At 45.9% G+C, this 25,778-nt stretch overlaps 1 protein-coding gene across 1 annotated transcript; it reads left to right on the plus strand.

Annotated features, from left to right (window-relative positions):
• Window positions 1–444: 444 nt before the first annotated feature.
• Window positions 445–24,542, plus strand: LOC146199668 (ornithine decarboxylase-like). The gene is made up of 10 exons (XM_084595174.1): window positions 445–561; window positions 11,695–11,784; window positions 13,798–13,894; window positions 14,232–14,308; window positions 15,117–15,283; window positions 19,062–19,196; window positions 19,317–19,482; window positions 20,141–20,294; window positions 21,084–21,187; window positions 23,486–24,542. Exons 1-10 carry the CDS (start codon window positions 463–465, stop codon window positions 23,876–23,878), a joined length of 1,482 nt encoding a protein of 493 aa, XP_084451300.1. The 5' UTR covers window positions 445–462; the 3' UTR covers window positions 23,879–24,542.
• Window positions 24,543–25,778: the final 1,236 nt, after the last annotated feature.

Here is a 25,778-nt window from a genome sequence, read left to right on the forward strand (position 1 = left end):
GTAAACCTAGATTATATTCTGATTGGTAAGCAGGCAGTCCTGAAACTTTTCTGTTAAACTGTACTGCAGCTCAGACATTTAATTATATTAAAGTTTCGCTGCAATGGTAACGCTCTGATCAACGTAATATTTCTGTGTAGTTTCTTAAGTTCGCGATTTACTAATTGCGTGCCGCCAGTGCGGCCTCCAACCTACCATCCCTCTTTTCTCTCCTTCACGCTGGTTTTAGCAGGTATTAATGAAGTTCGCAGGGGTCAAGTGGATGCAGCTAGCACTGAACCGGGTTTGGCGAAATGTGGGAGAGGCCTTCGCCCTGCAGTGGGTATATATCAGGCGATGATGATGAATGTAGGCATAAATATTCTTCCCTTAAAAGCTAACCTCAGCGCTTTGATTCCGTATAAGTAGCATAAGCTCTCAATTTTTTTGTTTTATGCAGGGAGGCAGGGAAGGACCAAGAGCATGGCCCCATTACTAATGGTTGACAAGCTACGCAAAGAAAGGTCATCATGCACGTGGAGGCTACCGAGAAAGCGACGTTGGGCCTCTACTTTGAGCACGGTGAGCGGTGCAGCATCATAGCTTATTGTTGAATGAACGTTTCTCTAACGGTCATGTAACGGCTCATGATGACGACCAACCTACGTGGAGTGCCCAGTCTTTCAGAGTTCTCCACACTTTTCCTCATCGAAAAAAAAAAAAAGGAAAGAGGTGTTTCAGTTTCATAAAGTGGCCTCTGTTAGCTCACCTTGGGCTTCGATCTCATTTTCAAGTTCGCTTCTCGCGGAGCGAATACGAGATTTATCAACTGCTGTTAATAAAGCGGGAGCCTTCTTCAGACGCGACAGCTTTAATGATTCCCTTCCGCGGCTCCCATCGCGGATTCGCATATGCGTACCTTTAATCCTTTAGCTTATGCTTTGGTTGTCTCCCACATACTCTACAGTACAACCGTAAACTACCACGTTAAGTGAAAGATACTTGACATAAAGCCCCACATGAGACGACCAGCACGTGCCGCGCGTGCGCACTGTACACGCGCTGTTCAACTTTGTTTTCTTTCGCCGGCTGGGAACGCAGATCTTAGCGCCTCCACTTTACAGCGTCGCTGTGAGTTACAGGACCACCAGCCTAGGCGGAACTGCGAAATGTGCTCACTGACGGAGCAGGGATTGGGGTGTCACGGCCGTAGGCAGGTCGGCAGGTCGGCAGGTAAGCCAGCAACATCCGAGGGGAGGTCTTTGGGAGGTGTCCTCTTGTATGCGAGTTTGAGGCGATCTAAGGAGATGATCTCTTCTCGACCATACAACAGGATAGTAGCTGACTGTCGTCTTGTTGAGGAGGTCGTACGGGCCATCGTATGGGGGTAAGAGACGCTATTACAGTCTCGCCTTAGAAAAACATGCATCGAGGACGCAAGGTCCGGGTGCACAAAGACATGACAGATGATCGAGGCTAGACTGGACTAGGAATTGTATACAGTCCTCAAGGCGTTGACGATACTACAATGGCTGGGACGAGGGAGCCGAAGGAATAAACAAGTCTCCGAGAAGCCGCAAGGGTGCACCGAAGACGAGTTCGGCCGCCGAACAGCCAAGGTCACTACGAAGGACGGCACGTAGGCCAAGAAGCATCATAGGAAGGTCGTCAGCCCAGTGCTCACGATCAAGGCTAGCAGAGAGGGCAGTCTTGAGCTGACGATCGAGCTGCTCGACCACGCCGTTGGCTCAGGGATAGTATGCTGGGGTGCGGCAGTGTTTAGTGCCGATCAGGCGGGTAAGGGAAGTGAAGAGGACGCCTTCGAACTGGCGGCCGCGATCCGTGGTAACAATGCTTGGGCAGCCGAAGCAGGAAGCCCATGCTGAAACGAAGGATTTCGCAACACTTTCCGCAGTAATGTCCGGAATGGGAACTGCTTCGAGAAAACGAGAGAAGCGGTCGATCATCGTCAGAATGTACCAGCAGCCATTAGTAGGAGGTGGCGGTCCAACCAAGTCCAGATGAACGTGGTCAAAGCGACAGCCAGGTGGGAGGGAAGACTGGGGTGGAGACTTTCTATGGCGGTTCACTTTGGCGGACTGGCAAGCAAGGCACGAGCGGGCCCACTGAAGAACTTCGTTGCTAATGTTCGGCCAGACGTATCGCTGGGTAACGAGGTGCTGTGCGACTCTAATGTGTGTGTGTGTGTGTGTGTGTGTGTGGCTCTTGGCAAACCAGATCTGTGGCTTCTTGGGCTAGAATGTCGGCAGGTGGAGCTAGATAGCTGCGACGTCCCGTGGGCGGAAGGTAGCGTTAAGCGGAGGGTCGCATCGCATGAGGGCGGTAGGTTGCTGGGGTCGGTCATCTCATAGGCCGAAGTCACCACTCAAGGGAATTTAAGGGGTCGCATCGGAACGCCAGAACAAAACGACCAGCGTGGCGGGCTTCTCGAGCCGAACAGCCCTTGCCATGCGTGCGCACCGGCACGCGCCATTCAAATTTATTTTCTTCTTTCGCCGGCTGGGAGCGCCGCTCTTGGCTCCTCCGCTTTACAGCTTTACAGCGCCGCCGTACGCTACAAACGTATCTGCACAGCTCAGGAGCAGCATGTCTGACTCTGACTCCGAGGGTTCAATTCCAGTCTGTCTCTCCCATCTTAATGGGCAAGCCCAAGTTGGCGGCGCCTTTTGTAACGTGAAACCGGGGTTCCGTAGGCGCGTACGAGAGGGTGAGTCAACCGGAGAACAATTTAAGGAATCGAAAACAAACTAAAGCACCCGGTGCCAAGCGAACGACGAATTCGCGGAACAAAAGGCAGCTTGACAGAAGGAACTTGTAAATTTCCGCCCTCTTTAGACCTTTGCATCGGGCGAGGAGGTTGTCGAAACACCTCCTCTCTGAACTGTTGCAAACCAGTTCCGCTGCCGCCTGCACGGTGTTGACGTCAGACGCACACAACAGCCCAGTGAGCAATATGGGGACGCCCAGGAGGCCCTCGTTGCAAAGGTCTATACAACAGTCGTGGCGGGTCGCTTTGAGAACCGCACGGCCGGGGGAGACCTCGCTTCCCTCTCCAGCGAAGGAAAGAGAAAACAACCTTGGGGCGGGGAAACGAAGCGTGGCCTTGTGGTAGACCCCTTCCCAACAGTGAAGAAATACATGATGTATCGTTTCTGGCTGTTTACAAATTAAGCAATGTGCACCCCACGAAAGAAATAAACCTTTTTCTTGCAAAAACACTTTTACTGCCAAAGTTCCAGTGGGCAACTTAAAAAGGAAAGTTTTAGCCGCTGCCGGCACTTTCATTCTCTTTACCCTCTTCAGTACATTCCTGCCAGGGCCTCCCCTGTATATGGCTCTATAGATGGGCTCCTGAAGAACAACGTCGCACAAATCTTTGTACAACTTTTTCTTTTTCACAGTTGATAAATATTCTTTTGAAAATCTTGCAGAAAGAAATCGCACACTTTGAACACCTTCTCTAAAGTAACCAAAAATACCTCTCGTGTAACCAAGCAGAACTTTTTGTTGGGCTAGTTGGTTCATTGTGACTTGAGTGAAACAGCGCGAAAGAAGCCCGAAGGCGAAGCGAAGAAGGGACAGGAAAGAGCGCTGACTGACAACTGAATTTTATTGAACGAAACTCGTACAATATATAGGAAGGCAGTGGAGAAGATAATCAGATGCCGTCAACGTCACATGGCGGTAAAGAGCCAAAAAGCGATAAAAACATATCAGGGTGATAAAGCTAAAAGTGTTCTGATTTCAACAAGAGATGAAGACAAAATGAAGAAGTTAAACTTGATGACAAAAACAGTAAAAGGAACATGGAGTAAAGAGCAAAAAAAAAAAAAAAACGGTGAAAGCTACAAGTCAACTGAATTCGAAAGTGGATGAAAACAAAGTGAAAAAAGTTACACTTGTAGACATGAACAGTCAATGAAACATGGTGTAAAAAACCATAAAACAGATAAAACATCGCTAGCAGGTAACAAGTATAAAACCGATAAAAGCTGACGAAATGAAATTGTGGAAAAGATAAAAACTGATAGAAAGTGACCACGTGTTGGTAAAAGTTGCGCACAGACCTTCACGAAAAACGAAGACATCAACGATTAACACGCGTAGTGAGAGAAAAACCTAACAAAGTTGTTCCAAGAAGGCAAGCTCATTCTCGTACAAAGATTTTGGGGCATCGCTCACACAATTCGAGCCCTTTCTTTTTATAAAGAACGCTTCTTTCAACTCCCGGGCTACGCTATCCCTACTTCTATCTAGAAAAACTGTTTCGTGTAAACGAGGTATGCATTTGCATTCTCTGCAATGAAGTGCTAAATTAGAGCCAGTGCCGTTTTCAAGTGAGCGATCGTGTTCCCTTCGCTCTTTCCTGTCCCTTCTTCGCTTCGCCTTCGGACTTCTTTCGCGCTGTTTCACTCAAGTCACTCTCGTGTAACATTCGGTTGGCACAACAAAATCTGACAGTGCACGTCCAACCCTAGTTTGGCAGACATTGAACAAAAATGGGCCATGAACGTCACGCAGGAACAGAAATCTGCTGACAATCTGCCTCAAAAAAAAAAAAAAAAAAAAAGATGCTCTAAGCCCACGCCGCCATCCTTGACACTTCTAAATAAATTCGAGCGGCTGCATCTTTCCCATTTTGTAACCCACACAACAACCGCGAATATCCTATGCAGCTTCCGCACACTCAATCTTGTACAGTGTAAAACTTGCATCACATACCACAGCCCAGAAATGAAGAAGAGGTTGCACGCTGTGGCTCTGGCAAAAATTTATAAGCCAGTTCCTTTCCACGTATCTGCTCTTTCCCTGCATGTCATCTGTGCATGCTCTCCAATATGTCTCGCTATCCCGATAGCATTCTAGGTACGCCAAGGTACTTTGGCGGAGTCGTCACCCAGGACACGTTTGCAAAATTATCAGGAGCACTTTGCCATCTACCAAGCCAGAGTCCCGGGGACTAGAACCAGTTTACCCTACTGCCTATAACTTTGCTAAAGGTTTTTATAGAATCAACAACTTCGGTTATACCCTCCTGGTTAGCCGCAAAAACCGCAACATCATCGGCGTACGCCAGCATCTTCACTTCAACGGCTTGCAAACGAAAACCAGTAGTATTCTCATTGTCCAAAATATTTAAGTAAAGGGTTTCAATGTAAATGCAGAATAAAATAGGGCTGAGGGGACAGCCCTGCCGCACAGAGGGCTGTACGCTAATAGGGGCCCCCAGATTTTTATTTACGACTAATCTCGTAGTGCAATTTCGGTACGCCAGGGCCACGCCCTCACGAATAACAAAACCAACATTTATATGGTCCATTATACAAAGTAGAATTTCATGGGAAACACAGTCGAATGCCTTTTCAAGGTCAAGCTGTAGGTTGGCCACACGGCCATTTATGACCCCCCCCCCCCCCCCCCCATCACAACATTCTAATATACTTCTTGCTTTGTGTATATTTGTAACAATGGACCGTCCCTTTATCCCACACGTTTGATGTGGCCCAGCGATTTCCTGGATTACCGATTGCAGCCTTCGTGCTAACACCTTCATATAAATTTTGTAATCAACGTTCATGCGCGCAATTGGCCGGTATGATGTTACTTGTAGTAGCCTATATACTTCATCAGCTTTGGGTATGAGGACTGTGTGGGATTTGTCATAAGGAGGCAGTTCGTTTACGTCATAAGCTTCGTTAAACACTGCAGTCACAACAGGCGCTATTTCGAGTTTAAATTCTTTATAAAATGCCGCACTTAAGCCGTCTGGACCGGGCGATTTTCCCGGGTTTAAATTGTTTATCGCTAGTAAGACCTCTGATTAAGTTATTGGCAGCTGTAATCTTTGTTTCTTTTCTTCATTTATTCTTGGTAGTGCCCCGAGGTACCTGTCCTTAAACGCTCTCATATCAAAGTCGTGCAATGCAAACAGTGTCTGGTAGTATCGGAAGAATGCTCGCTGAATATGCTCATTGTCATCCGATAATAAGACGCCGCCCCATTCTATATTTCCGATGCGATTTCTCTGTGCGTGCGCCTTTTCAGTTCCTAGCGCTCGTCTCGACGGTGCCTCCCCTGCAGCTGTCTCTCCCGCTCTCGCACGTACAAGCGCACCGCGATAACGCTCTTGCTCTACCAGTTCGAATTTTTTGTTTAATCTTCCTTATATCTTCTGTCCATTTTCCAGGCGCTGCACATTCATTTTCAAGCATTTTTCCAAGCGGGGACCTTAAGTTGCGTTCAATATGTTTCTGTTCGTGGGCAAGGACACTAGATCTACTAATTGCTATTATTTTAAGCTGCTCCTTACAAAGCTCCCATTGCTGCCGTGGCCTTAATTCTTACGGAATACGGTATACTTACCCACGCAAAATGAGGAGGGGGTTCCATATGATTCAGTTATGCAAATGGGAAGGCGCCCGTGTGCTGTGCGATGTCAGTGCACATTAATGAACCCCAGGTGGTCAAAATTTCTGGAGTCCTCCACTTCGGCGGGTCTCAGCCTTAGTTGCTTTGGGACGTTAAACCCCACAAACCAAACCAAACCGTGCGATGACAAACAGTATATGGCGTTCACGCATGGCAGGATATCACTCTGATCCTAATACGCGTCCTGCACGAATTTTGTTTCCGCGAGGCTCTCCATTGGTTTACTGAGATTATGAAGTTTGTCGATGTTAATCCTCAGTGGTTGCCAAAGGTAGAACCTTTGATAGATCTAAAGGAATTTTAGAACGACGAAGCCGGCCCCTGGCAGGCTTATTATATCAATGTCTTGTGTGTGTTTTGTTGTCTTGCAAAAGTCAGGCAATAAAGAAAAGAAAAAAAAAGCGTGGCCTTCCGCCTCGTGTTCGGGAGGTACCGGGTTCGATCTCTGGGGCCCCCGGGTACCCACCGGCTTTTCAATGGGTACAAGCTTTCCCCCGGCATGGTGTTCGGTTCTTTCGGGGGAAATGTTTGGGAAATTGGTCATAAGTCTCAAATAGTTTCTCCGATGTGGCAGTGATCAGTTCCGCCATCCCACAACAATAAGTCCGCCTTGTGCGACAAAAGTCCATTATGTGGCCCTTTTCTTCCTGTTTCTTTCTGTCAGCCCGGCCTTTGCAGGCCATTAGTTGTTCGAAACGTTAAGCCCTCGAAGGAGCACAGCAGGGTTAGCACAGCCTCTTCCAAACGCACATCCCTGAAAGAGCCGGGCGCCAAGCCAGGGGACGCTTGTACGCCATTTTACCGGTGGGTGTCCGACGGCGGGTTTCGCACTGACCACCTCCCGCAGCCGAGATTGGGAGTGGGTGAGTGTATCGTTTGCCCATGTATCGCGGTGTACCGCTTCTTCGAGTTCTCCTTGAGAATAAAAGTTGTATTATAGAAAAAGAACGTGCATGGTGAATTGGTGAAGTGGTAGCATCAAGATCGAACTGCAACGTCACTGATCGTCCCTACAGCGCCTCCCAGCATAGCCATGTCCCGTTGTCTCTACGCCAGACAATCTGCCGAGCAACTAGTGCGCGGCTACATCACCGGTCATACACCCCCAGCCAGGTGCATTCTCCTACTCTTTTGGTCACTACGACGACAGCTCTGACGATCCCGGATTATTTAAGGCGAAAGCCTTGAATGGTCGGCTCATACTGTCCTTCGCGGAAGTTGTCACAATTTGCAGCCACGCTACGTCCCGTGATGCCGCCCAAGATGGTGGCCACTATAGGTCAAGTGGTGCCACCCAAGTTGGCGGCCACCCTAAGGCCCACCCAATGTCATGTGGTGCTACCCAAGATGGCAACAAACCCTAAGCCTTTCCGTAGGCCTACGCCACCAAAGGGGGACTATCAAGGTGTCAGCATTTAATTGCTCATGCTCGCGGCCATGCTCGTTCGTCCGTAACGCTTGTGTTGCGTTGGAGGCGGTAGCTGGCACCTGGCATGGCCGAGCACTAACTGGAAGTAGGGCTTCCCGACATTACATTTGGCAGGTGCTGCCAACTCGGGCTTTTCCTTTTATATGGCAGGGTGATATCAGAATCAACCTGCCAAGACCCTTTCATTCACGTTAATCCTAGGCCACACAGGCACGTTCAAGCGGTTCGGTTCAAGCGGGGATTTTATGTTGGTTGGTAGCTTACGCTATTGCGTCATGCCGATCTAGGTGTCCCTGCGGCGCCCTTCATTTGGTGCTTCCTCGAACACCTCATCACACAGCATTCAGAAGCAGACGCAGTACAGCAGGCATCAGTGTAGTTTCAAATTGGTTTCCAGGAAAAAAAAAGCGCAATATTACTCACAATTCTCCACGGTCACCTTAACCGAGCACTACGAGAAAGGAAGAAGGTGGAAGTGAAAAAAAAAAACGGAGTACGAGGTACCGTAGTGGAGGGCTTCAGACAACCGCGCAATAGAAGTTTTCGCCCCATCCTACTTTAGTGGCCCAAAGTGCCCCCTAGTATTTCTTTTGTAAGACGGTCCGCTTTAAAGTTATATCGTTTAAAACTTTTGGAAAAGGAAGAGGGAATTAAAGCTCCGCCTATAAGATTATGACACGGCAGAACAGCGCAAGCTACACAGGGACAAGAAAGGAAGACGAGACAAACATAGCGCTGACTTACAATTGAAGGTTCATTTTTCAGACACTTCGTGATCGACACTTCGCGATCGGTTCGTTTCCTGCAGTCATGGCGTCGTGTATTCCATCCCCTTGTCTTGCGGCCATGCATACGTAGGCCAAACCGGCAGATGCCTCCTGAGCACAAATATAATGTGACGCAGCGAATCTCAGGCCATCTGGACACTCACTACCGAGATTGTAAATGCGCTCCTAAATTGGGCAACACGGACGTGCTGCGCTGGTGCGATGACAAAAACACGCGAGGGATCATTGAAGCCGTAAGCATCGTGCATCTGAAAGAGCATTGTGTCAGCATCCCCTCCATAACCCTTATAGATAAAGAATTGCGGTTCTCATCTGGCGCTGGATGGTCTGATTTCTCCTAAATTATTTCTGGTGGCGATGACTGTTTATCATTTAGTTTTAAGTCAGCGTTGCATGTGTCTCGTCTTCCTTTTCTGCCTTGAAATGAACCAACTAGCCCGCGATGTGTTATTCTAGTACATCGGGCATCGCTTCGTCTGCCTTTCATAATCGCACGTCCTGGTACCACTCATGGCATCAGTTCCATGTAGGGCACGGTCTCCCAGCTTCTGCATCTGCAACAAGGTATGCCACCTGATATCCTTGTTTTGCTGGCGGGGTTTACAACCATTAGTTGGACATGGCATCCGGACGGAATTGCACAGACAACGGCGTCTATTCAAGAATCACCTTTGGTTACAGCTCCAAGCATTGAAGCCTTATGGCAGTTCGAGGGAGTTATGCGGTCTCTTTTCTCGCATCTTAGACAGGACAACCGAGTCCCTTTGGTAGCTCACGCTTCCTCGTCTGCGAACGCTTGTTCCGAAGAAGCTACCTTCGAGCACAAACCAAGTAATCTTTCTCGACGGTGCCACGTGGTTCCCAAAGAAGTTCACGTCGTTCTGGCTCGCGGTCTCGAGTTTGCAGTGAGCGAATGCGACCGGCTCCAGAACTTCTGAGCTTAGTCCGGCAAGTTTCCAGATTGGCTCCGGGAACTGAGGGCTAACGTTGCGTGCTCGAAGTTGTAGACTTGTTGAGCCGTCGAGAGTCAGCTAGCAAGAAACGGCTTCTGGAGAAGACTGTGAGCTACCTCAAAGAAAATAAGCTTTGCCATCTCCCTGCGGATAAGGAAGGAGGCTTTGCGATTGTGCCTGAAAGACTTTACATGGAAAAAGCCCTTGAAGCCATCGGTTCATCCTTCGATGAGTGCAGCAGTACGTCCTTAAAGACGGTAAAGAAATGAGCAAAGAAACTGGGGGAACGCTTGCACCTAGAAAAGTTGTGTAGTGCAATGGAAAGCCACAAATACTTGAGCCTGGATATGTTTTTCTCGGTTAAAACCCATAATATGGACCGCCCATTTCATGTCATTGTTTCAGATACGGGGACCTGGCAGGAGTCTGTTGCACCATTTCTACAAAGACAGCTTAAACTCCTAACAGTTTGACGACCGATATTTCGTAAAAAAATGCAGGACCTGTTGTTGACTTTTTAAGCGCTAACTCCGAAATGACATTGATAGGATTTTCTATCGACGTAAAGGACTTATATTACGACATCTCTCATGACGACTTGGCCAATTGCATCAAGGACTGCATAGACCAGATAGAATAAAACTGTATAGAATTAGGAATATATTTTAACCACAATGATGTGTGCTGGGCCTATGAATCTCGAGCCAACAAACCTCTTCTTCCTTTTGATTCAGCGCACTCGAAGCTAGTTAAGCGCATCATCAATTTATGTTTTAGCAATGCATTATAAAAATTCCTGCAAGCGCAAATTGGAAGACAGCTTTTTAACCCAGCCACGCCGATTACTGCACTTACACGTTAACCATGTTATCCTCAGTGGCTGAGGCCTTGTTGAGAGCAAAAGAAAAAATAATACGAGATAAGGATAAGGTCGTGGTCATTCCCTACGCACATGAGATTTCATAAGAAAAATAGGAAAAATAGTAGGAATAGATATATCATTTTCAGCTCCGGATCGCTTGTCAAGCCTCTGCAAGCACGTTAATCAAATGGGTCGTAAGCGCACAGGATGCACCTTAAATCATCGCGATCGTTTCGTTTCCTGCGCTCAGGGCATCGTGTATTCCATCCCCTTGCCTTGCAGCCATGCATACGTAGGCTAAACCGGCAGATTCCCTAATAAGTGATTGTCTAAGTACAACTACAATGTGACGCAGCGATTCTCAGGGCAGCTGGGCATTCACTGCCGAGATTGTAAATGCGCTCCTGACTTGGTCAACACGAGCGTGCTGCTCAGATGTGATGACAGAAACACGCGAGAGATCATTGAAGCCGTAAGCATCGCGCATCTTAAAGACCGTTGTGTCAGCAACCCCCTCCATAGCCCTTATAGATAAAGAATTGCGGTTCTTATCTGAAGCTGGATGATCTGAGTTCTCCTGTATGGTTTCTGGTGGCGATGACTGTTTATCTGACTCTGCTGATCTGATTTTCTTGATGCTGGTGTATATTTACCGAAGTATCTGAAGAACTACCTTTAGATAAACCAACTAGCCCACGTTGTTTTCAAGAATATGACGCGATAGCAATAATGGCTCCCCTCGCGGATCTTCGTTAGCGCACATGTTCTTTCTGTTCTCCTAATTACCAGTCTGCCACCAATCAGTTGCAACATTTAACAGGGTTCCTGGTGTCCAAAATTCCTGCTACTACAGCACCGGAGAAGCCACCTTGATATAAAAAAAAAAAAAAACGGTTTTCAAAGATTCTGGTTAACCTGCACTGAAGTACCGCGATATACAGTGAACGAATTGTGCAAAACGTTTACAGGGTTTTTGGGCCGAAAAACGTTTTCCGATGGGGTATCGCAAGGCGATCAGCTGAGTTGTACGGAAGCATAAGGACACAATCTACCAGATAGTATCTGATGTACTAAAAGCCGAGTGCGTCGCTAGGTAGAGCTGCAGGTAATTTATTTCCGGCCATGCGCTTCCCACAAACTTTTGCCACTGATAGTGCTCTAATATTTTGTCCAATTTCTTTAAAGATGCATGTTTTGCTTTTTGTTTTTCATATCGATTTTTGTGTTTTGCAGGCTCCAAGATTAGAAGATGGCGCGAGCAAAACATTCATCTTCACCGAGGGTACTCCTCACGAGGCGGCTCGAGAAATCATGCAAAAGCAGGTAAACGCTATGTGGAAGCTAAGGGAAGCCTAGAATACCTTCAGTTAAATTTCTGAAATGAAATATTACACCAACTTGCTTTGAGAGGCACCTGATATAGTGTTTTGTGATACATGGCTCAGTCGACTTGAAAGCAGTGAAGCTGTGTAATAAAACAATGTAGATAAGTATGCATTCACATTTAGTTAGCCTGGACATAGTCACTGTGCAGTAATTACTCTTATAACTATAAAGTACCTACATTCAAAGCAAAGCAAACGAAAAAATCCATTGCGTTGCGAAGCCAAAATTAATATAGCATGCAGATGCGCTAGATATACAGGATGTCCAAGCTAACGTACGTTAGCCAATGGTTAAAAAAATGAAACATATGAGGTAGGCCAGTTAAAGCATTTGTATACAGCTGCCAGCCATCTAGCGCACCACAGGAACTTTTTTTATTTTGCAAACAACTATGTGATAATTATAGTATTTTTCTAATTTACCAACTATTGCTTTTAGACAATAAATGGATTTGCAGTGTTGGAGAGCTCCTTCTAAAACCCCCCTTCCATTTATTTCCGATAAAGAAAATCTCACGTGTATCGTTTTTTTTTAAGCTGTAAAGAAAGCCCGCGAAATGCATAAAATATCACGTGACTGACACATTCGTGTGTCATGGTTGTACTGCTCTCAAACTGGGTTTTAGTGAACGAAATCAGCTGCGGCCTTGGCTCGGCGACCCTGTTGCAGCGGCAGGCCGATATGTTTGCGGTGTTTTCTTCGTCCGCTTCAGGCAGTCGGCGCACGTGACGGTGCAAATCACAGCGAGCTCACAGCGCTGGTTGCAACCATCGCCAACATATCAGCCTGCCGCTGTGAGTGGGCTGTCGAGTCACGGCAGCAGCTATTTTCGTTCACTCAAGCCACGATTGAGGGCACCGCAATCGTGGTGCACGAATGCGTTAGTCACGTGATATTTCTTTTTTTTTTTTTATTTCGCGCGCTTTCTTTAGAGCTTGGAAAAACAATACAGGCGAGAGCTTTCTTCATCGAAAATAAATAGAATTGAAATTTCAGAAGGTGCTCTCCAACTTTGCAAATCAAATTTGTTGTGTAAAGGCAATAGTGTAAAGGCAATCAAAAACAAAATAGGGTACATGTGACGCCGCAGCGTAATGGCTTCGGTTTCCCGGCTCCCCTAGCGGATCCTCGTTCGTGTACATGCACCTTTCCACTCGTTTATTAACCATAATTCCTTAATTTTTGTTTTTTGTTATCTCAAAAATGTTATTTAGCTTATCGCAAGTTATCGCTCTATGTCAAACACCACGTGACATACGCATAAAGGCCCCGCTTAACGAAGCTTAACGAACGCGCTTGCGTGGCTCAGGGGTAGCACATCTGATTCGTCATGCAAGAATATAGGAGAGTTGATCATCCCACTTGTAATTCACACAGGTTTGGTTCCGAATTCACAGGTTTGGTTTGGTTAATGAGTTTTAACGTCTTAGAGTTGCCCAGAATTCACAGGTTCTGCCAAATCGGCCATGCCGCATGGTCGCGTGACGTTGCGCTAACCTGCGAACAATCATTACGCGCGGCCCTGTCAGCTGCAGGCTATCACCTGCAGAGCCATTCATGCCAGGAATTTCTCGCTCATAACACCGGCTCCAACAAACCCAATGACTATGGCGGCAACGCCAGCGGTTTTCTATAGAATGGGCTTTTAACATTACACTTTTAAACTCACAGTGATGCCTTCATGTTTTCGCCTTCAAGACACTTCAACATTCTTAAATGTCTTCAGCATATTTTCTTCTATCATCTGAAGTTATTTAGCTTGCACCTACATCGCACGCCGCAAGTACGTTATCGCATTTCGCCTGCTCTGAGACGCGAGCACCACGGTCGGGCTCGGCGGCAGGAAGCGTACAATAATGTAGACGTCTTTCGGTGGCTGTAGCACCAGGCATGACTGTTGGTTTAGTTTGTAACCTTTGTGTGTTTAGCATTTGTCAAACTTTGCCGCAGGAAGGAGACGACGCGTTCTTTGTCTGCGACCTGCGAGACGTCGTCCGGAAGGTGAAGCTCTGGCGGCAGTGTCTGCCCCATGTAACACCATACTACGGTACGCGTCTTGCTAACCATTTCAAGAGATCCAAAGGCAAGAAGGTTTTAAGTTAGCATTCGAAAAAAAGTTTGTTTGGTTTTGGTCGAACTTTAAGTAATGGATAGCCCGCCTTTATATCTATGGGAACATTTAGACAGCCGCAGAGCTCTGTAACCTGAGCAAGAACTCGCAACACCAGTCGCTTGAACATTCATATTTAATGTCCGATTCTAGAGATGTACTTATGTAGCTCTTGCAGATTGTTCTCAGCGGCGCAAAAAAAAATTTAAAAAAAAATAAAAAAGGTTTACGTTCTATCTTTTTGTTTTCTTGAATTTTTTATTTCGTTTTTCAGCCATCAAGTGCTGCGGAGACCCCGTCCTACTGAATGAGCTGGACAGATTAGGTGTCAACTTCGACTGCTCAAACATGGTGAGCAACTATACTTCTTAGTTGAGCAGCTCAGCCCAACGTCCCATACTACTCCCTCTCAGTTCCCGCTGTTCGATGATTTTCGCGTTCTTTTTCACGCCACATGAGCTTGCCAGAAATAAATGCAGCCCCAGTTATTCCTAACCACATCCTTGAGCAGTGGGAGACCTCGCTGACCAGATCTAGCCTGGAACACCAGCGGCAGCTGGAGCTCCACGCTGAGGTGACAGCAAACACCTTTGCAGCCACCCTGGTGAGGGGAGTCTTCACCCTGCCAGTTTATTTAAGACAGCAAATGTTTTCCACCGACATTGTCAACAAGCCACTATATAAAGCCTCGCTTAAACCAAGTCGTGTGACCGTGCCTGCGTCGCCTAAGGGAACGTGTCTGAATCAGAATGTAAGAATCCTAATGCAGGAGTCCTGGCAGCCTGATTTGGTATCGCCCACCCATATAAAAGGAGAGGCCCGATTTGGCAAAACTAACGTCTGGCAACACTACATGCAATCTGTGCTCGGCCATGTCAGCTGCCAGCTACCGCCTGCCAGCGCCAGCCTCGTAATTTTTCGCTCACAACGCTCGCACCAGATTTTCTGGTAAACAGGGCCTTTAACGCTCTCGATTTAAAGCAGACTTTGCTGTAGGCGAAGAGCGACCCCTCCAGCACATTTTCCAACGTCCGAGTGCGCCTGCCATGTACGAGGCATGTCGCAGAACGTGCTACGCGTTCCCTGCAACACCTATCATGTTTACACATACTCTCAGCAACAAGAGGAGCGACAAAGGTTTCCCTTACCACTTTCGCAGATAGAAATGAAGACAGTCCTCGACATGGGCGTCCATCCTGACTGCATTGTGTATGCCAACACGGTGAAGAGCACTTCCCATATGAAGTTTGCCCAAGAAGTCGGCGTGAGGTTGATGACATTTGACTGCGTCGAAGAGCTCCTCAAGGTTACCGACCAGCAGGCAAAGTAAGGGCACAGTTTGAGCATTCTTCTTAAGTTTATCAGTGTCATGCTGTCCTTAACTTTTTCTCTTTCGCATCAGTGCACATTGGTGCTCGCTAAATAGGAGTAGTACTGCACACTTACTACCTATTTGGTTTCAGACCTTTTCCATTCTCAGCTTGCCAAAGCTATCGGAACTATGTGGTAACTTCACAGCCTTATTTTCCACTGAAGTGTTCCATTTACATCAGACGTTTGAAAACTCTTCGAAGAAGCAGAAAGAAACGAGGTTTGGAATTATAGGCTATCTTGTACTATCGTTTTAAGTAAAAATTTTCCTATTTGGGATTCACAGCACCGTATACGGGGATTTCAATGATAAGATGTGGATTGGCTTGGTTCGTGGGGTTTAACGTCCCAAAGCAACTTAGGCTATCAGAGACACCGTAGTTGAGGCCTCTAGAAATTTCGACCATTTGGGGATCTTTAACGTTCACTCACATCACACAACACACGAATGTCTCTCTGTTTTTGCCTGCCCTGCACCGAAAAGCGGCCGCCGCAGCCGCAATTCGATTTCGCATCCTTGGCAAGCAACGCCCTAACCACTGCACCACCATGGAGTTGTACAATGGTAAGATGCGGAGAACAAACTTTCGCAGGCACCTATTCTAAGCGTAAATTATGGCCAATAGGAGATACCGGTTAATAATCAGTAAACAGGCTACTCCAGACAACAAATGTCTCCGGTCTTCGCAGTGATTAGAAGTTAGTTTTCGCAGCTCAGGTACCTTTAATACCAAGAAAGCTAAGTTTCAGCATTCAGTTAATGATTGTTCCAGTATTACGAACGACAGTTCACTTCCTTTAGCTTTCTAATTGGTTTCCTTCTTGGCGTATAGTATGCGAAAGTCATTTTCGTTTTCAGTCGAGCAATAATTTAGAATCCCCGGGACACGCTCCGTCGTCAGTGCTGTAAAGCGGCAGAGCCAAATCCATTTACGGCGCCCATTGCTGATCCTCGTTCGTGTACATGCACTTTCTTCTATTATAACACCTTATCCACTAATCCGTTGATTAGTGCCCCTATTCTCTGAAACATACTGTTTAGAATACGGGGGAATGCTATATCATTATGTGAAAGGCCACCTGACGCAGATATAAAGCTGTGGTTTGAACGAGCCGTATATGAACGTACCGGCGTGGCCTAAGAGTACCATGAGTCGGAATATAAGGAGACCTGAGAGTTAGATATATTGTCCCTACTGCCACTCATATCGAAACTTCTGCCAGAGTTGACAGCTTCTGCCAACTCGGCCACGTCATGTTGTCACACAGCATGATGTCTATTCAGTTCCCGGACACGTCACCTGCCAGGTACTGGCTTCTCGAAGCAGGCTTATAATTGTTTATTTGTTTGTTTGTTTTTTCGCTCACAGCACCCACGCCCACGCAGGATTTTCTAAAGAAAGTGTCCCTTAACGCTAATGCGTTAAATGTCTCCTTTTGCAATCTGCCTGCTTCATTTGATGAGATAGGGACCTGTACATAAAGGGAACAATTTTTCTGATATGTGCAGTGATTTATTAACACATGTGATTTATTCCGCCAATTCAAGATCATAAAATTATCTTAAATGTATAGTGTTAGGCTGGCTGAAAGATATAAGAAGGATATAAAACAAAATATCAGTTACTTGCGTGACACGGCCCACCTTTCACCAAATGTACGAATTTACCCTAGCAGACAAGGCGAACTGTGGCATATTCCAACATGCCGCACAATATACGGTACATATAGCTTAGCAAACACGTTGCCCCGTCTTTTGAATAACTTTCAAGCTGCAAACATTGATATATCTCGAGCATGCCGCAAAGGTATACTGGATGTATGTGGAGATATTCAGATTTCACCATGTCTTTTTTTTTTTGCATCTCTATTTTTTTCCTTCCATTAAGTGTTGGCCTGTTTTGAATAACCAGAGACCTTCTTTTTTATGACTAATATTTTTGTTGCATTTTGTAATTATTTCTGTGTGCATCATTTTCTCGATGTTTTTTATTTTAATTTCTATGCCAGCTGTTTCTTTTTTTTTTTTAATAAGCTTGTTTGCGTTTCGCGATGCTGCTTGTTAAAGACATTCGAATTCCGCCTGCTGCCATGCAATGTAGGAGCCGAGGGGCGTGTCAAGCCACAATATCTGGCTTTTTTTCTTCGACTCACTCTATGTATACATGGGAAATAAACAAATTGAAAAATACATAAATTAAAAAATACATAAATTGAAAAATAAACTTTCAGAGCGTGACCACGGCTAAGCGTGCCGCGCTGTACGGTCAGCGCAGCCTGGCGTGCGTTGGCATGGCTTCGCCGTGCGAACTACACGCACGCGAGATCAGTGGATGCACTCCCTGCCACCTCTCACTCTCAGCCAGCAACGCACAGCGATAACTGAAAACAAAGATGCGGGCACTAAACGGCTGCCTCATCCCTTTCCCGTGTGTGTGCCGACTGCGAAGACGCGGCTTAATCGACGAATTAACGCATAAGATCTGCGCTCTATAAACACTTCGTGTAAATCTGAGAGTTGGACAGCACATCAAGAATTCTTGTCGCGGCGCGCTGGACATAATCATGTACACCATATGAGTTTACCTTCTGTGCGTTCATAGCCAAACGTGGTCACGTGCTGCAGCTCAAAGTCGTATTCTTCACTGACTGGCTGACCTGCAGCGCGATCTGTACTGCCCATCAGAAGACTACGCATGTGTGTCCGGCAGCGTTCACTTGTACATAGATACGAGAAATTTGCGAAACATTCCACCGTTTACACATGTTATCGAAACATTTTCTAGGTAAGTCGAAGTTATGGCGTCGTGAGAGATGCGACAGTTTCGTTTCCCCGTGGTTCCTAATTTGCCCCGATGTGACGTAACCAAACCAGGAGCAGAAAGTTGCACGGGCTCATACCTATATCGCCTAGCGCTCAAGATGAATATCCCTACGCTGGTGACGCGCTAGAAAAAATAACTCTAGGCGCTTCAGCTGACCACCAATAATAGGAGTGAGGTTACGTTCCTGTTCAGTAGATTAACATTGTTAAAAGCATTGATTCATTACTAGGTTACGCACTCAACATACAACTGCTGCTGGCGACATTGTTTTCAAAGAAAACACGATCCCAAGTATAAGCTGATAATAAGAAATTGTGTCATTACTTCTGTATCACCTCTACAAAAGGAATTCTCAAACAGCGTTAGGTAACATAATTAGTTACACACGTTTCTTCTTTTCTTTGTTTTACATCGCAATGTGCAAAAGAATAGAGCTGCGGTAACATTCCCCATAACAGCATCGCTTCTATGCCCAACATTAAAAGCAATGCTAAATTAGTTTTCTTTGGTAACATTATGATCATCTACAAATTCCGTAAGAACTCTATTAATGAATATGGAAAATTTTAGTGTATACGTAGTTGAATAATAGATATAGCTCGGATAAAGATGTAGCCATTTGTTCAAGCAACTGAAAAAAAAAATCACAAGTGAGTTCAATGTGTAACATATAGTTAATTGCTCGTAAAAGCTTTACATAACTGAAAAAAAGGATTGCTTATCCCAACTGAACCAACGATATACCAAGCCATGAATGGCCTCTTGCACGAATCTGAGGGGAACCAAGTGCTCGCGGCTGGCGCATTGACTTCGATGCGCTGTGCACCACGAAAATATACAGAGAGTGTAGTAATGAAGAGCGCAATTTTCAAGAACCACTTTCCTGATACAAAGAATTTCTTTTTTAGGTTATTGCTTCGAATAAAGGGCGACGAAGAAGAGTGCCCAATTTCCTTCAATCAGAAGTTCGGTTGCCCCGTAGGGCAGGCAAGATATATACTGGAAAGGGCTCAACGTCTACAATGCAACGTTGTCGGTGTGGCGTGAGTAAAGCGTGTTTATACCATGATGTTTTTAACTCCCTAAGCAGCCTGTGTGGTACTCGCTGAAATTCTTGCGATTAGATATCAATGTTTTGCTTTTCAATCGGTTTTTCCTCGCAGTTTCCACGTCGGGGTTCTCCACCAGAGCCCAGAGACCTTCACTCGCACCATTCAACTGGCCAAGGCGGTCTTTGACATAGCAGCTGAGCTTGGAAGACCAATGACAATTCTTGACCTAGGAGGGGGTTTTTCAGGTGGACTTCGCAACATCGATAAATACGAGCAGGTACACTATCTTTTCTATAGCATCTCACCAAAACGAAAATTCATCCTTTAAAAAAATCGAGATGGCCTAAGGTCGATTCCAGGCCTCCTGCTTAGCAGACTCGTCGTCGTCCATACTGCCGCCTCAACTGTGGTTGCGGCGCACGCGAACTCTCCTTTTCAGTCCTCCAACATGTTATCAGGCATGCGACACAGCTGGCGAAGCAGGCCGAGGAGAGCGCAACTGGCGCAAGGACGAGGCAAGCGAGATGACGTCATGCCAAAGGGCGGTGGCTCCGCGCCGAGGCACGTGGTGTGACGTCATTCTATATGGCGTGGCGAGCGTCAGATGTGGTGGTTGCTAAGCAACGTCTCAAGGTCTCTCTCTATGCCTCCTCGGAGCCCCGCCACAGTGAAATCGCAAGTTCGTGGCCAATGTAGCTTTCGCTACAAAAATAAATTGTGTAAAGTTAACGCTAGCAAAAGATAGTGTTCCTACTGCCTTCCAGGTAACGTCTCGGTATTCATTTCTGAGAAGGGAGCAATACAAGGACAGAGAAATATAATTAGTTGAGTGAATGCGCAAAGCCAGGCACCCACACTTTGTTGCGACATTTAAGACAAGAAAGCTTGTTCAAAGACGTCGAGCATATTGACTGAGAACAATGTAATTACTGCAGGTTTGCATATCTGTACGACGTACCATCGATGAGCACTTCCCGGCTTCGAGCGGAGTGGAGGTTATCGCCGAGCCTGGCCAGTTCTTCGTCACTTCTGCCTATTACCTCGCCGTCCGAGTCGTCGGCAAGAGGCACAGAGACCTTCTCCGTAATGGTGCGTGCACGGCGTATTTAATAGTTTTTGTGTCCTTCATGGTTCTCAGCTGTACGAAACAGCAGGAAACGTTTTCGCTTCAGGACATAACCTCAGAGCTTTTAAAAATCGTTGCACACACTGGTAGAATACATTTCGTGCGTGCCCGCAAACGCTTAACTATCTCGCATTACAGGAAGACGAAATATTATGGATGCGCTAGGTTAATGAGCGTTAAGTAGGACCTAAAACGTGCAAAATGAGGCAGCTGAGCTCCCTGTGACATGGGAGTATGAGCTGAAAGTACTATAGAAATCTCGTTCCCTCCTGTGTCCTCAATATTTCCTTTTTTAGACCTAGAGTACCACACTGTCTTTGATTGTTTTCAAGAGAAGAAGGTAGCACGCTCACCGCCGGGACGTTGCAGGTTATTGTCGTCACTACTGTATTGTTTTACTGCCCTAAATTTTATCTTCGTGCGTCGCACGCCAGTCAGCATTTTCAGAGATCCAAAACTGAGAACCATGGCAATTCACAGTGAAACGAAAGTGCTGTTCTTGAGGCGAAACACATGGTAACTTAAGTTTACATTGGCGAGGCCATTAATAATAAGCTACCCGAGCCAAAGCTTTCAATTAGTATACATATAGTATTATGTTTTAAAAATACGCAGAACGACCTGACTGTCGTTTCCTGGTCCCCTCCAGATATTGGCTGAGTTTTGGCTTTACGTAACTTTCGGAGAAGTCGAATCTGAAGTAGAAGAATTTTTATGGATTGTTAAACAATGTTTTGTTTCGTGTGTTTCAGACGTTCTTCTCCCACACCAAGATGTATTCATCAACGAAAGTAGAGACAACTGCGTTTCTCGTCATCTGTACCAGTTCTTCGATGTTAAAATAGTGCCGTTAGAGGTGAGTGCACACTTCAATATTTAATACGCCAGGAAGACTGTAGCAGTAGTTACTCATACAAATATTTACTCAGGTTATCAGGTAGTACCTGCTCTTCAATGATCCGCTTCCTTGATTCGGAAATTGGATCATAGCAGATTCATGCAGAACGTATAATCATCGATCATCAAAATATTTATTTATGCTTCAGTATTCCAAGAAATCTTGTCGTGTAGGCGATGACATATCTGAGGCGCTAGATTACGTAACTCGCGCCTTACACGAAAGCGGCCAAAACAAACTATAGAAGCATACACAAGTACATTGTTCTTTAGGGGAAAGGGGGATATGGGTTTTATGCATAAAAAGAGAAATTATAAAAGCAATTATTCGTGCACGCGAGACACAGAAATTCATATTAGAAGAAAAGACAACCCCGCGTCCCCAGTCGGATCCAATTTTACCGCGCCTTCATTCCCCACCTTTGCGTGCTGATATGCTTTAGCTATAGTCTTGAAGATTGTTGTGAATGGTAACCGCATAAGATTACACTTGTTCATGTGTCTTTTACATGATTTTCATGTGGTTTTATATTTTTTCATCATCCGGTGCATTTCATGAGTATTTGGGCAATTCACCGTCGTTTTCCTCAGCTATCTTTCAATAGTGTTTACACAGATTTCCCTAAATTTATGTAAATTTTAGTCGATTTATGAAATTAAAAGTTGTTTAACTCGGTCTCAAAATATTAATGCTTTTATCCCACACATCACTTTCCCTCTTGAAAAAATTATTTTAATGCATCGTCCGCCAATCTTATCTGCTTAAAAAAACGATCTGCGGTATTTAACAAAACTTACTGAAACCTAGGTTTAGCCTCCTTCAACATTACTTTAAATTACGAGGCAAGTATACAAATTTGTAAGATATACTCTTATTGGCGGAAACTGTTTAATCTTGATATGCGCACCTGAAACTTTCTTCTAAAGTTTGTCCTTTGCACGCACCGTATATTAGAACAGCCTTTGAAAACTAATTCAGCGTGTATTTGCCGTGTCCCTTCTCCCTATCTCTCCCCTCTGTATTCCTCGTACATGGCCCCTGGCTGCCCTTCATTTCTGCCGCCCCAATTCAGGTGATTCCGCCATTTGCGATAGCAGGTACCGGGTCCGGGAAATATTTTTACCTCATTTTTATCGTTACTTAAATAAAAAGAACCACTTGCTACTACTGCTACAAGTGATATTACTGCTTTTGACGATATAAAAACTGCTACTATGGTAGGATACAACTTAAATAAATAGCAGTTGCTAAGTGAGGCCCATGGTACGCGGCCTATGTATTAGTCCGCTGAACAGTAAACGAAATCAGCTTTTCAAATTTGATTACACCGATGATGCCACGGTTATCGAAATTAGCTTGTAATCTGGCCTGACACTTAGTTTTTATTTAGGTATCCAGAAAAATACTGCACTCTTGTGTTGTATCCGACCATAGCAGCAAGCTACGAGCTTACGAGCTTACAAGGAACTTACGAGCTCCTTTTGGAGCGAAGAGACAGGGATACAGAGACACATAAACCGGTCCTGTTGTTTCTATGTGTCTTTGTATCCCTGTCTTTTTGATCCGTCTAGAATCAATTAAGAGCCTCCTGAAAAGAGATATGCAGGTGTCATACTTAACCAGCCAAAAGGCGATACACAGCAAAGAGGAGGACAGGACAAGGCTGGACTATCAACTGAATGTTTATGATCGGAAGAAAACAACGAAGACTCCTTCCGAAAAGCTCGCGCACAACCCAACCGGTGGAATGCAAGACATTGGGAAGAAGATGAAGACGAAAATACAAAGCCAATTCAAAGTCAAGGCCTAACTAACGACTTTTCTAAAAGGTCAAATTCCTTACGATGAAGGCTAACCGACGCCTTAGCCACACACTTGTCCTCGGCTTTAGCAATGTAAAATGCCTCAACCCACTCCCTGCAGAGTTGATTACCATTGCTGTTGGGTTGTGCGCGAGCTTTTCGGAAGGAGTCTTCGTTGTTTTCTTCCGATCATAAACATTCCGTTGATAGTCCAGCCTTGTCCTGTCCTCCTCTTTGCTGTGTATCGTCTTTTGGCTGGTTAAGTATGAACCCATACCAACGTGCCCAGTCATCAACCTTGTTAGATATGCAGGTGTATTGATTTTTGTATTCGTATGAAATGGAAGGGAATTTTTCGTTCATAAAGAGCTTGTGGTTGAAAAAGGCGATTGTGAACAATTTCTGTGTGTCCTTTTTGCGTATGCTGAGCACTCATTTATTTCGCCTACTGCAGGAACCGCTGGAGAGACCGCGTAACGTGCTGACTACGTTGTGGGGCGGAACGTGCAATCCGCTAGACCTGATCGACTCCGAGAAGCCATTTTTCGACGTACGCGTGGACGAGTGGCTCCTTATGGACAACATGGGCGCATACACTACCAGCTTTGCGTGCGGATTCAACGGCACTGGATTTCCCACAGTCCATTATATCAGCTACCATTCCGACGTCGGTCTGGTCCGGCAAACGGTGCAACGTTCGATTTTACGCAGCGGGTACACACAGCCCGTGGAGGCTTTGAAGAATTTTTTCTCTCGAAACAGAAAGAAAAAAGGATGTACTACGCGCCAAGAAGTAGCAGCCATTAACGTCAGTCCATGGATGTCACATTCATTACAATTCTCTTAACATTAAACCTTCGGAAGATCCCCTTTGCTTCCACCGCGCAAAACCCAGATTGTTTAGACCACCCGTCAATCGTAGTAACTTACCTTGTACACAACATAAAGTGATTCGCCTGCCTCTGTTCTACAGTCGAATACTCGCAACAACAGCTCTCAGAATTATAAGATATAATTTGACAGATTTTCAAGACGATCTCCACGAGTGCTCTATTTCTTCAAATGGCCGAAACGTTATGAACAGCACCGGTGTGATTCTTTTGCAGTTTCTCAAGCACGGGCTGGGGCTGCGGCTGGTTTAAAAATTAAGCACCATCGAGTCCCATTGGACCGCAAGATCCTAGCAACTATGAATTATTCATTTTATTTCCCATATGCTATTTCATCATGTGCTTGCGCAGGTTAATCTACTGCGTGGCTCAGCTTTCTACTGCAGGAAGAGCTGGAATGTTTTCCCAGATCACTGCAGAGTCTGCACTGCATGAATGCGTAAGTCCAAGTGTTGCTGTACTGTCCGGGAGATATGTCAGCGGGCATCCGCTAGTGACAGATACTGCACCTTTCCTTTCCTGTAAGCCAGTTAGAGCGCCGGTGAACTCTGATGCGTTCGTACGGAATGCTGGTTATTATTGCGAAAGCAATACTGCTACAAGATGAGACTTTTGGAGCAAAGGCGCGGTATCTCACACTTTCTCCGAGAAGTGTGCGTTTGGATGGTACGTCATCGCTCCTGTCGCGTGGCGTTCCTTGGCTGCGTTCAAAATTGGGATTGCAGATGGCAGGAACGCTAGACAAGATGAGACTTCTGGAGCAAAGGCGCAGTATCTCGCACTTTCTCCGAGAAGTGTGCGTTTGGATGATACGCCAGCGCTCCTGCCACGTGGCGTTTCTTGGCGCGCGTTTAAGATTGGGATTGCAGATAACTGGAACGCTCCTGAAGCGCTATGAGAAGGGTGGGCCAAAGTATGGCGAAGTTGTCTCCACCCTTCGAGCGCGCGAGGTGGTGTCGTCTTCCGTTGGAGACACTTCGCCTCTCGCTTTCGCAATCTCGTAGGCTTAACGACAGCTAAGCCACTGAGCTTTTTATTTGTTTTTTGACTAGAGGTGTGCGATTTACCGTGTGCAGCAGCAACGCTCAGGCTTTGACATTTCTGCACTGAGACACGTGACCGGAAGCTGAAAACCGAAACCGGAAGTTCGCTCGCGGCCATCTTTGCTCTATATTACACACTTAATTTACTCTGATTAATTACTTAATTAACACACACATCAACAATTTTGTCACTTGCACCCTTTTCCTTGACCATTCTTTTTCCGATACACCAACTAGTTCCTCTTGTACAACTCCGACAAGGTCACGTCCATACAAAACCCGCCTACATAGCCATACAATGCTTACGCATTAAATAATGGCTGCGGCTTGGCGCGGCTAATCCCATTATACAAGCCGTACCTTTGTTATGCTTGGTTATGTTGTCTTGCTAAGCCCGGTTAGAGTCATATATGTAGCCTAGCTTACTGAGCGGAAGCTCTTTTAAGCATGGTCAGACAAGGTTTGCAGCGGTTGAACCACTCCAAGGCTGCCTGCTAACGTCAAAGAAATGCAGCCGAAGCACTGCGCATGACTCCTCCATAGCTGTCTGCGAACCTCAGACGCCACAGCTTGGTCAAGACGACACGAAGCTGTCGATGTCATTTTGAAAGGCGAAGTCCCAGAAGGCGATCCAAATAAGCAGCAGTGGAGAGAAAGAGCAGGGAATGGACGTGAAGGCATTGTGTCAAGTTATGTTGTATATTTATGGAGATATGTACCGTTGTGAATAAAGTTTGCCTGATGTGGGAAGAAAGATAAATAGCAGCAGGTACGCGAAGTAGAAGAGGAAGCGAAGCAGCAACTGCAGAAGCGA

The sequence above is a fragment of the Amblyomma maculatum genome, chromosome 2 (genome assembly GCF_055883805.1).
Source record: "Amblyomma maculatum isolate TAMU_Amacu chromosome 2, ASM5588380v1, whole genome shotgun sequence".
Classification (NCBI taxonomy): domain Eukaryota; kingdom Metazoa; phylum Arthropoda; class Arachnida; order Ixodida; family Ixodidae; genus Amblyomma; species Amblyomma maculatum.

What these genes read in the sequence shown, in the direction of transcription:
- LOC146199668 (XM_084595174.1), top strand. Translation starts at nt 463, where the DNA reads ATGGCCCCATTACTAATGGTTGACAAGCTACGCAAAGAAAGGTCATCA. An exon ending in ACTTCGACTGCTCAAACATG is followed by an intron (nt 14,309 to 15,116) that starts GTGAGCAACTAT and finishes CCACTTTCGCAG; the next exon opens with ATAGAAATGAAGACAGTCCT. An exon ending in ACATCGATAAATACGAGCAG is followed by an intron (nt 19,483 to 20,140) that starts GTACACTATCTT and finishes TAATTACTGCAG; the next exon opens with GTTTGCATATCTGTACGACG.